Here is a 12344-nt window from a genome sequence, read left to right as displayed (position 1 = left end):
GCTTGCTCAGCAGCTAGATTGCATGGCGTGTGACCTCACTTCCAAGACCACCTTTCTCAGCGTGCCACGTCTTCTTTGTTTTGGACATACCTTTGCTCCATGTGGCCAAGCTTTCCAGAAACAAACACAATGAAAATTAAAGGGATGCAAAGTCATAAGCACAATGTAGGTGGCTTTTCCAAAGGGGCTCATTATAATGTGGGATTGGAAACTATATGCCTTTATACTTCAAGCCAGACAGGTGGAGATAGGTAGGGAAAGTGAGGGAATAAGCACAGAAAGGGGAGTCCAGACCCTGGGCTGCCCTCCTGGCTCTCTACTGATTCCTGCGGACTTTGGGGGAAAAAAAAAAACCCTCACATCTGGGGGGCCTCCGTTTCTTCCTGTAGGAAAGGAACCGTCAGATCGATGGCCCTTCTTGCTTTGACATTTTACAAAAGGGGTCATGTGGCAGTGGAGAGGACAGTGGGCTTAGGAAAGAGCTGGGTGTGTTTACATGAAACGCTCAGGAAAACAAATCTAATCTACAGTGGTCGAAAGCAGGTCAGTGGTTGCCACACTGGAGTGAAGGGTTGACTGAGCAGGACCCCGAGGAAGTTTCTAGGCTGAGGAAATGCTCTATAGCTTGATGGCTCTGGGGAGGACCAGATGGGTGTATATATTTCTCACAACTCATCAAACTGTACACTTAAAATGGGAACATGTCATCGTATGTAAATCACACCTCAATGAAGTTGATTTTAAAAAATAAGAATAGGTAAATTCATAGAGATGGAAAGTAGATAAGGGGTTAGTTACCGGGGGTTGGGGGTCAGGGGGACTAGCAAGTCACTGCTTAATGGGTACAGAGTCTATCTGGGGTGAAGAAAGAGATTTAGAAATAATGGTGATGGTTGTACCACATGGTGAGTGTGGTGAATGTGCCTGAATTGTATGCTTAAAAATGATGAAAATGGCAAATGCTTTGCTCTAAATATTTTACTGCAATACGAAAGCTAAAAAAGTAACAAAGCTGGTTATATCCCAGCTCTGCCCTATGCTGGCTGAGTGACCTTGGGCCAGTCACCAAACTCTGGGGAGCCCTGCTTCTTCCCTGTAAATGGAGATAGGAATACCCAGGTTACAGACTCTGCGATGCCCAAATGAGACCATGTATGTGATCGAGGAACCCCCTTTAGAGACTGTAAAGGTTTCTGTAAATACAAGCTATTATTACTCTAAATCTGTGATTCCACTTGACTTCTGTACGTGAGATCGTACTTCATACTTAAAGTCATCTGCAAACACGTGGAAGTCTCTGCCATCCACAGGGCCCTCCAACCAGATCCTTTAGATTAACCCCGCATTCTCTCTACACAGTTTCCCAAGGCGGATCCTGTGCCATTATTAGGTTTCCTAACAGCCCAGTTAATGCTATGAAGTAGTGTCTATGAAGGAGATGGACTTTGGAAAGCCACCTACAGGTGATTTTTAGGCCTAAAACCATCTTCTATAAAGGAAGGATAGAGCTACATGCCCAGACATAAGAAACCTAACCGTTTTTGGAGTACCTCCTCCTTGCCAGGCCCTGTGCCAGACAGTCAATGTGTATTTTCTCCTTCAATCCTCAATGAGGACTCATTTTACAGACGAGAAAACCGGAACCCAGAAGGGTTAAGTAACCTACACGGAGTTTTCTTTGTTTTTGTTTGGGTTTTTGCGGTACGCGGGCCTCTCACTGTGTGCGACCTCTCCCGTTGCGGAGCACAGGCTCCGGACGCGCAGGCTCAGCGGCCATGGCTCACGGGCCCAGCCGCTCCGCGGCGTGTGGGATCCTCCCAGACCGGGGCACGAACCCGTGTCCCCTGCATTGGCAGGCGGACTCTCGACCACTGCGCCACCAGGGAAGCCCTACACGGAGTTTTATGGTTACTAAGTAGGTGACAGTGAGAAAGAGAACAGCAGCCTGACAGCCAAGAGCTGGGCCCTTGGTGTTCTGTTGAACGTAAACAATTTCACAGAACACCAGTGTCCCACAAAGCATTCTGCGACCGTGATGGGTCAGGACACATCCAGACCACTCGGTAGCCATGGCTGGCAGGAACATCGTGCAAATTCCAAAAATGACCAAATATTCTTCTCTCCTGGCTTTAGCCTTGTTCCGTGCTACCTGCCTTCCAGATAAGAATTATTAAGATACTCATACTCCAGCTTCCTGAAAGCATCCAACCCAGAGAGAAGCCTTACTTTCTTGACCCTCCCCCTAAACATCTAATATAAGCCTAAACCTATAAGAAGCCCTTTCTAATCACCTCTTCCAGACTTGCCCGTGGTTCCCCTCGTTGTAATGAGTAATAAACCCAACTTGTTCAAGTGCAAGTGTGTTCGTGGTGGTCTATGGCTGCAGGCAGTAGTTGGCAGTAGGAATACCAGCCTGGATCTGCTCGATTTCCCATCTGTGTGCTTGCACTCTTTCATTGCACCTCCCAGAAAACAGGGTATTCAACTTAAGTCAAAGGGTGGAGAGTTGATTTGTTTTCATTTTTACTGCATGGTTTCTATCTACTTTGTTGTCCTCTCGAAATGAAGATTATTAATATGTCAGATTCACAAATGAGCTTAAAGTTCAGAAGTGTTTGCCAACTCCCAGTAAGAGAAGCACTTTTCATTCACTCATTCACATCCTCACGCTCCGTGTTAGTGGGTGCGCCTGCCAGGTTCCAAGCTTGGGCTCAGAATTTGGGATGCTGACGTGAAAGGTGCAGCGGGGCTCACTGTGTAGAAGGCACCAGGAGATAACATGATGGCAGTGTAGACTCCACAGGGCACTGCTGGAGTCCGGGGCGGAGTGGTCCACGTCACCTACATAGTCCAGGAAGCCCTTCTATTTGGGCTGGTTCTGAAAGTATGAACCCCCAGGTGCAGGACGAGGAGAGGTCCTGAAGGTGGAAGGAATCGTCTAAGCAGAGTCTCAGGGATGGGAAATCCCATCATATCGGGGGGGACCAGATGTACAGGGAAGAAGGTGCAGCCTAGGAGAGAAAGGAAGTAGATGAGGCCGGATGGGACGGGGGAGCCATGTTGGAAGGGCCCTGTGGACCATCCTGAGGAGTCTGCGTTATCCTTGGGGGCTTAAGGAGCTGGGAGGGTCGTTCTGAGCAGGAAACTGGCATGACAAAATCCATTTCAGAAAGATCCTTGTGACAGAAGCATAAGAATTTTTTTTAAGCATGATGTACGTGACCGGAAAGGTAACTTTTTTTTTAAATAAGTTTATTTATTTTTATTTTTGACTGCACTGGGTCTTCGTTGCTGCACATGGGCTTTCTCTAGTTGTAGTGAGCGGGGGCTACTCTCTCTTTGTTGCGGTGAGCGGGGGCTACTCTTCGTTGCAGTGCGCAGGCTTCTCATTGCGGTGGCTTCTCTTGTTGTGGAGCACGAGCTCTAGGCGCGCGGGCTTCAGTAGTTGTGTCACACGGGCTCAGTAGTTGTGGCTCGCGGGCTCTAGAGCGCAGGTTCAGTAGTTGTGGCACACAGGCTCAGCTGCTCTGCGGCATGTGGGATCTTCCCGGACCATGGCCCGTACCCACGTCCCCTGCATTGGCAGGCAGATTCTTAACCACTGTGCCACCAGGGAAGTCCCAGGAAGGGTAACTTTTGATTCATGGTCTGGAAGGGACATTTATTAGCTCTAATGGACTACAAGACTAATGGGTCTCATGTGCCCAGTGAAGGAGCTTTGACCTTACGCTGTGGGTAATGAGGAGCCGTTGAAGGATTTGAAGCAGGGCCGAGATGTGGTCAGATCTGACCAAAGAAAACAAAAAATATCAACAGCGTGTTATGTTAATGTGTGATTCCATTTAGGCTTTTTGGAATGTTGAAAATAGCTTAAAGACCCCTTGGTGACCTTGCCAGAAGTCAGGTCAGAAATTTCTGGATCAAATGATTTCTTAGCTCCCCTCCAGCTCTGACAGCCTAAGATTCTGTAACAAGGAAGGTAAAGCTATTGCCAAAACGTATAATGCATCAGAGTGTCAGACTTCGGGATTATCTGCTGTTTGGGGTTTTACACACCACTGCTCCCCTTCATTTAGTGGGGATAATTGAGAGTTGACTGCAGTCGTTACCACTGTTGTGATGGGTATTTGAAGCTAAATTCCGGCAAGCAGGAGATGCGTGAATATTTATCTCAGCTGCAGAAAGTTAACGCAGTGTGGCATTAATTACCCTGTCTGAGCCTGCTGTCTTCTTCTGTTTTTAGGTGTCATTCTCAGTTGAATAAATTAGTTTCCAAAATTGGAATAAAGCAAATGTAGGGTGAGATCAAGGCAGCCAGACTTCTTAGGGCATCCAAAAAGCAGAGTGAGCGGAGAAAGTCTACCCAGGAAAGATGAAGATGCATCCTTGTAGCCCAGCGGAGGCAAAAGGAAATGTTTCCCAGTAGTGGTACTTCACTACTTTACCACTCTAGCTTTGCTCCACCCACCTCACACCCAGAACACAAACACACAGTAAAGTTCCATGTTTAGCCTTACCACAGGTATTTGAAACATTTCAAGACGTTGGCAGAGAATAGATTAGGTGCTTAATAAATCATCTTGCTATAGATTTTGATTTTTGATTCAATTATGGGAGAATAAAGCCAAGGGAGAGTGTGTTTAGGACAAAGGGATCAGAACAGTGAAAAAAGTAGAAAGTGTATCCTAGACATTCATTCATTCAGCAGACCTTCATTGTGCACCTGCAGTGCTGGGTCCACGTGTAAAATGGCAGGTGGAATGGGAAAGTGGTAGCTCAAGTAGGGCATGGAAGAATGGGCTTTCCTACTTTCTATCATCAGATATTTGGAAGAAGTGTTACACTTATTCTTTATGTTTCCAAGACCGGTATGAAGTCCCACGGGTGGAAAGCATCGAGGGACAAATTGACAGTCTGTTCTTTTACAGAATTGGGTGCCTCAAAGGGTAGGAAGCTCCTTCTTCCTGAAAGAATACAGAGATGATGAGTTCTAGAAGAAGACATCCTGTACCTACCTGATCTCAGGAGTCCTGGATTCTATTCACGGCATGGTTACTAAGTAACCTTGTGACTCTGGGGAAACAAAAGCTCTCTTCATTGGGCTTTACATTCCTCATCTGTAAAATGATGGGTCTGGACAAAATTATCTTCTAACCCATCCCCACTTTACAATAAAAGCAAGTAGTACAATATATTAAATCCATGACAGGCAGCACAATGACTTTGAGATCACACAACCTCTTTGATTTTCAGTTTTTATCTGCAAAATGAAGATGGAAAGAATATAAACCACTCCCAGGACTGTTAGGCAGATAAAATAAGACATAAGGGTGCTTTATAAACTCCAAAACACTCTACAACACCATAGATTGAAGGTTTTTTGTTTTTGTTTTTAATGGCAGCTGTTATAATAGATGAGAAAAAGCACTGGACCTTACTTTTAGGTCCCATGTCCCAAACTTACTAGCTGTGTGACCATAGACAAACTACTTAACTTCTCTGTGCTTGGTTTCTCCTTTGCAAAAGAGATAAATCACCTGCCTTACAAGGCTGTTGTGATGTTTTCAAAAGACGATGTACTTGAAAATATCTAAGCATGGCGCCAGACACACAGGAGAAGCTATAGAATGCCAGTTCAATCTGTTGCTTCAGGAAAATAAGCAGTTAAAAGGGATCTTTACTCACATGGCAAGAGGCAGGCTAATATATAAAATATGACAGAATTAAGATGTCACTGTGTCCTTTTGATTCTGGTACAAATATCCAAGAGTGACAGCAGGAAGGCCAACTTTAATAGAAGGGCCTATGCATGCCTAAGACCAGAATATTGACGTGATCTGCTTGGCCAGTGCACCCTGGGCCATTTCAACATGAGCTGAAGTCTGAAGCGATTCCAACAAGGCCAAGCACCATTTCCCATCTACATTTGGATTGGAGGTTTGCTGTGTCATATGTTGGTGAAAACCCTTGTGTATGTCTTAGGACAGCCCCACGGGTGCAGGCAAGTGACCCGCCAAACGACACACAGCTGAGTGGATCGAAACAAGTTCGAGAAGCTTTTAACTAAGAGCTAACGGCACGATTGCCATTTCTCTTATTCTAAAATGCACCCAGTCATCACTCCTTGTAGAAACCAGAGAGCGGTTTGAGATGGAATTTCAGCAGCCTCAAGTGGATTTCATAAAACCGTGTTGGAAAAATGTTCACTTGACTCATGGTCATTGTTACCATGTTCTGAAGACCTGTTCCTGCTGAGTACTGTGCTAGAGGCTTTATATATATTCTCTCTAATTCTCTCAAGAACCATGTAGGATAAACAGTATTATTCCCATTTCGTGGTTGGGGAAACTGAAGCTCAGAAAGTGTAAGTATCTTGTCCGTATCACACAGCTGGTCCAGCTCTGTCTACTAGACCCTGCGATTTCCCTAACAGGCAGTCAGGCTCAGCTTGAGAACCAGGGGCAAAACTGGGTGAGTTGTTCTTCTTAAGGGTAAAAAAGATACCAAAATGATACGCACCATGACTGAACAGTCCCAAAATAACCTAAGGTCATTCATCATAAACTGTCACCTTTCTGTTCTAATCCCAAACCCTCCTTCCCATGCTGTCTCAGAAAATCCTATCCGGAAAAGAGCAGATCTCACTTTGTCCCTCTGTCCATAGGAGCTGGAGCCTCTTTATGCGCAGATCAACAAGTCTAAGAAATAGCATCAATGCGGGCTTGTGGCGGGCGCTTCAAGACTGGCATGGAAATCAGCATCGCGACAGGCTCTCTTGTATTCTTTCACCTCACCTCATCCCACGAAGAAATTCACGATTGCCCAATGGAACTCATTTGGAAGAGGGAACTGAGAGTTTTGGGCAACCACTGGCAGATATCTATGGCAGCACAAAAACAAACACACAAAAGCATAAAAAATCATACCCAACGTTAAATCACAAATCAAGCAAATGCTTACTTGACAGAGAGTCTAAGCTCTCTTAACACGTGGGTATAAGATGACCCAGTATGCGAAACCATAGTTCTCTTTTTATTTCTCTACCGGTTGGCCACTGTAAAGACATCAAATTTGGAGTGACGGGCCTCAGAGAGTTACATCAGGGTTGGCACTGACGTCATTTAGGCAAAAGTAAGAGGTCTCTGTCACCACAATATCATCATCCATATGCCTTTCCAAATAGGATGATGTATTTACATCACTCCACAAGGCCTGGTCTGCCATTTTTTTCCCCTTTCCTTTCTTTGTCATGTTTGAAAATTAATGGGTGTACAAATTTTTGTATTGCTTTCGACTTTTTTTAGATATTGGTGAAGAAATCGAACTGGGCAAAAAAAAAAAAAACCTCATATGAAATGAATTCACTTGAAATCACAAGACAGATGAGTGGTTGATGATTCTTTTTGATCAAGAATGTTGCCAAAACAACCCTTTAGCTCTTCTGCATCCTGGTGAAGAAAGACAGCTTTCGGTTTAACCTTCACTCTGTGAGTAGGAAAGGACATCGAATCCCATTGATGAGAAAGATGAAAAAATGCATCTGATTTCCTCAGAAGCTCTAAACTCTAAGTCCAATAAAATGAGATTTTTTATTTTTCCGATATCTTGCTGCTGTGATGCTATGCAGACAGTGTCTTCTCCACGTGCCATTTTCAAAGAAAAGTCATTTGCCAAATAATTATGGTACAATCCTGGTAATGTGGTTTGAGATCTTAAAAAATGACTTTCTAATGGAACAGTAGTGACATGAATATTCAGAGTAACAAACTGATTCTGTGGTCACAATGGTTCATCTCTATCTCTTTTTTCTACATCAGAAAATTCAAATGGGATTTTTATTTTATAACTTGAAACAAAAAAAAGCTTACCATTAAACTCTTTAAATATTTAAGGGAAATGGCTTTAAGGAGTTCTAATGAAAAAAAATTGCCAGTTTTTTTTTGTAAATATAGATGTTAATGAAAATGCTTTTTAATAATGCCATTACACTGTAGAGAAGGTAGCAGATTGAGTGAAAGATGTGACAAACTTGATGGATGGGGCTCACTTTCCAGATGTTACTCTGGAGCGTATGGTAGGAAGCTGGAGTTCGGGGGCAGCAGGCAGGAGCAGTCGTCCAATCAGCAGCTAGGGATCAGGAAAGGAGCGCGTGACTCCATCGGCTAATAATCTAAGCCTTTCCGCGAGCGTACCGGCCCTCTGCCTAAAACAAGAAAGAGACAGTTCACGCTCTGAAGGCCTGTGAACTGAAACTCCAGTTTCAGATTCTGAAACTCCCTCCCACTCCTCCACTCCCAGCGACCCCCGTAGACATCATTGGACTGTTTGTACGTGAAACAGAAGAGTTTAAGCTTCCTTTTTTTACATTTATGAGACAAAAAGTGCAGTGTTCAGTTCGTATGTTTAGCACATGATTTTCATAAAGAATCTATATATTTTTTGCCCTACAGAGAATTGTTCTACAGGTCAAATGTGTTTTCCTGATGTTCCTATGCAGTTACAGTATGTTGAATTTAGTGGTTTAACACTAAGAAGAAAACTTTAAAAAAAATCATGTGATGAATTGGATTGGGGGTGGGGGTGATTATTCTTACTTGGTTTTAAAATTTGAAAAGTAGGATTTACCTTGATATGAATGACGTCAATTGGCCTGTGTGCTTTGATTCTTCATATCAATAGAAACTAAAATGGTTTGGAAGAAGGTATACTTGGTGACCAAGAAAAAAAGTGATAAGTCAAGGTGATTGTTAACTGTTTGAAGCCCAAGTTTTACACTATCCGGTCACTGGAATCTGAATGTTTTCCAGTTAACTGGAAAAATGTCCATTACAGAATAGATGTAAGTAAGCGTCACCCTAATGTGCAAAGTCTAAAGAACCCGAAACGTGAAAAGGGCCATTTACCTTCCTCTGTAGCTGTCACATGTTGGTCGACATGATTTCTTCAGGAATGTGCATTCCTTTGATGAGTTGATCCTTCCACATGAAGGGGAAAATGGGAAAGGTGTGATAACCATGAGAGCTGTCCTGAGACCAGTTCAGCTGTGTTTTCTGAGGATTTGATGAGATAGGCAGTTCCCATGGGGAAATGACTTAAATCGCTCTGTTGTCCATGATTCTGATTCTAAACCAGTGGTGCTATCTTCTCCCTCAATATGGCTGTCTTGAGTTTGTCTTGCAGTATCACACCCTTCCACTGATTCCGTGGGTTGCTTCTGACACATTCAAAGTGAACTCTGGCTGATGTTGCTATTTCAGGTACACCGTATGGAGCTCATTTCATAGAAGAAAGTGACAGCCCAGTGGACTTGTCATCATTCACTGAATGTGCTTGAAAATGTAACTGGCTCTGAACTTAAAGAAGATGGCCCCTGTGATGCATTAAAGTGAGCGGAATAAAGTCAAGATTTTAAACTGCCATCCATGTTATCATTGGCAGAATTCTGCTGTTTAATAAGCACTGTTTGGGGAACTCAGAACCACCGTATCCTATCCCAGGAATACAGTGAAATTTCCAAATAAGAGCTGAGGTGCCAATACCAAAAGGCCATGGGGGAGTCTGCACAGTTCCGGTCAGATTGGTAGAAAATCCACATGTACAACTGTTAATTCCTCATTCTTCACTAGCACGAAATTTGTCACTTTAAATTTTGAAACCAGGGAAACACCACCTGTCATTCTGTCCCCATTCCCCATAGCTCTCCGATCTTTACATGCCACAAGACTTTTTTGATAATTCGTACTCATCCCAGTGTCTACTGAAACCCCATCATGTAATGTACCGGGCACCTTCTTAAAAAAAAAAAAAATGTTTACTCTGTGGGTTTGGTTCATTTCAATTTCTGCGTTCTGACACATATTTTTTTAATAAAGATGAGAAAGAGAAAATGACTGTTGCAGTACATTTCTAGACCTACTTTAACTTTACCTCAGATGACAGTTTGTTAACATATATGGACACATTATTTTTAACTTTATGTACAATGCATTCAACAGAACAGCAAAATTTTTAGAAATTTTCCATTAATTTCTGTAACACTCCATGTAAAACTGTTACAAATAAACATGTTTGAGAACAACAGTTTAGCCTGGTTTTATTCCACAAGCTTCTACGAGATATTCAGGTGAGGGATCGGAAGAGGAAATTGCTTCTCTCAAAGCTGCCACCAGGCCAGGTGAAGGACTCTGTTTTCCTGGCACTGGGCCAGAAAAAGCGAGCTTCATTGAGGAGTTAGATCAGTTTGTCTTCCGTTCAATTCAGGTACTGGCTCCGCTTGGAAAACCAGCCACAGCGTGGAATGAGGAGGATGTTGTCAGAAAAAGCACACCACGTATAGATGCAGTGTTTGGACCACATTTAGCATATGGGACTTTCAAAGTTGGGAAGGACCCCAGGATTCACCCTATGGATTTGTGTCTTCTACTAAAAATAAAATAAAATAAAAAATAAACAGAAAACCTGCTAAACGGTTGGAAGACCAAACTTAACCTAGACTCTCAAAGAGTTGCCCCATAGTTCATTTCAAGAGCATCTGCCTTAAAAAAAAAAAAAAAAAAAAAAAAAAAGAGCATCTGCTTTAAGGGACTCAAAGAAGGAAGCATTGGTCTTCCTTCACATTCCCCACACACTCCACACAAAAAACATAAAAGGAAAAGAAGTCTGAGGCTGGACCTTGACTTATATTGAAGAACAGAAAAAGAAAAGCACGTGTGTGTATTTATGCGTGTATGTGTGTGTGTGTGTCATTTTTATTTCCTCTTGTTATTAAATCAGTTGGTTGATCCAGTAATCAGCCAGCATACAGATTATGATTAGGTCACTGAGATGCCAAAAAGCACCTCTGTTTAGGAATGGTTATGTTAATGGTTGTATAAACACATGCCCTCAATCTGGCCTCCTTAAACAGAAAGTATTAAACAGATGTTACCAACAACTTTGAGAAAATGAGAGAATGGATTCCAGCAAAATAAATTTAGGCCAAATAGAAGAAACAACTTTCATACAGTAAGCAATGCTCACTCTTGGTCGGAATTGTTAGAAAATGTTACAGAAGTCTTTCTGAATAATAGCGCCTCATACTTGTTGAGCAGCCTGTATGTGCCCGATAGATGCTCCATGCTGTATGGCCATTGCCTCATTTAATCTTCTAAACAGTAGACGTTATCCCCAACTTATATGTAAAGAAACTGAGACTTGGAGAGATCGAATAACTTCTTCAGCTAGCAGATGGTAGAGTTAAAGTTTAAATTTCGAGTCTCTTTACTCATAGTTGATTTTAATTTTTTTAAAAGCTGGATATTCACCCTTTTAAATAATTCTACATGGTCTTGTTGAAAAGCCTGACCTTCTATGCCTCTTCACAGACCTCTAGTTGATCTTTGATAAATAAGTTCAATTTCTAACTTCCTCCAGTTTAAGTAAAAATTTAAAAACATTAAATCTTAGTATCTTAAGTATGTTGCCAACTGTTGTAGTTTCTTCTGTAACTGGCACTTTTGAAATGGTATGTGTCTGAGGGATAAAAAAATATACCTTTTTGACCAAGTAGTTCAAGTTTAGCTGAAAACAAGCACTGGTGATTTACTTTTCCAACCTAACTGAATCTTAAAGAAGTGACAAATTAAAAGGTGTCCTATTGAACTGCTAGGCGGATGCCAAAATAAATCAGGCAGACATACCTGCTTTCATTTTGTGCTTCAGAGCAAACCCTTGTTGTTTTGACAGCAAATGGTTTTTGTTTTACTCAGAATGACAGTAGGAAAAACGCCTAGAATAAAAACAGGTTTCATTGAAATCAACCTTCAAAGCTTTGAAACCTTTTAAAAGATGTTTAAATTCAAGGAAATTGTTAGCAACAGTGCCTGAAAGATAAAAAAAAAAAAAAAAAGTAAACAGACCTGAATGCCTTTCAAGCCATTTACTGACGGATTCTCAGTATTTATGTTAAAATAGGGATAATAGCTGCCACTCTTGTGCTGCTCTGTATCTATATGTGTCACTCATTTTCCAGCTGTCATTTCCAAAGTTTTACACAAGCCCTGAGAAGAAAGGAAATGTGCTCCCCATTTTATAGCTTAGGAAACTGACACTCAGAGATGTTACAAAACAGCTATCAATGAACAGAGCTGATGCTTACCCACAGGCTGTCGTCGTTCCCAGGGTCTGACCTCCAAGTCCCTTTCCTCTCTTCCATGGTCGCTTCTGTCTGCAGGGTTTCTGTGATGTCAAATTGCTCATGCACGCTCTATAAAATACTTTGAGTGTTTCTGTATTCCAGTGCAAGTAGTGTCTATTAGAAAAATCATACCCGGCATTGCCCAACTGGTTCAGTACAGAAATGGATT

General features: G+C 42.4%; 1 protein-coding gene across 6 annotated transcripts in view; it reads left to right on the top strand.

Moving 5' to 3' along the window:
* Positions 1 to 10064, top strand: part of DAB1 (DAB adaptor protein 1) — a 419471-nt gene extending 409407 nt beyond the window's left edge. For 4 of the 6 annotated variants that reach the window (XM_032607142.1, XM_032607180.1, XM_032607160.1 and 1 more), the window contains one exon: positions 6665 to 10064. Coding sequence is in view for 2 of the 6 variants with exons in the window: in XM_032607152.1 (XP_032463043.1) it covers positions 6665 to 6709 (45 nt within the window). In the remaining 4 variants the exon portion in view is untranslated. The remainder of the gene's footprint in view (positions 1 to 6664) is intronic. The other 2 variants (XM_032607170.1, XM_032607133.1) reach the window with 1 other exon arrangement.
* Positions 10065 to 12344: the final 2280 nt, after the last annotated feature.

Source organism: Phocoena sinus, chromosome 1 (genome assembly GCF_008692025.1).
Source record: "Phocoena sinus isolate mPhoSin1 chromosome 1, mPhoSin1.pri, whole genome shotgun sequence".
Classification (NCBI taxonomy): domain Eukaryota; kingdom Metazoa; phylum Chordata; class Mammalia; order Artiodactyla; family Phocoenidae; genus Phocoena; species Phocoena sinus.
The sequence above is the reverse complement of the archived record's forward strand: the minus strand, read 5'-3'. Positions and strand labels throughout refer to the sequence as shown.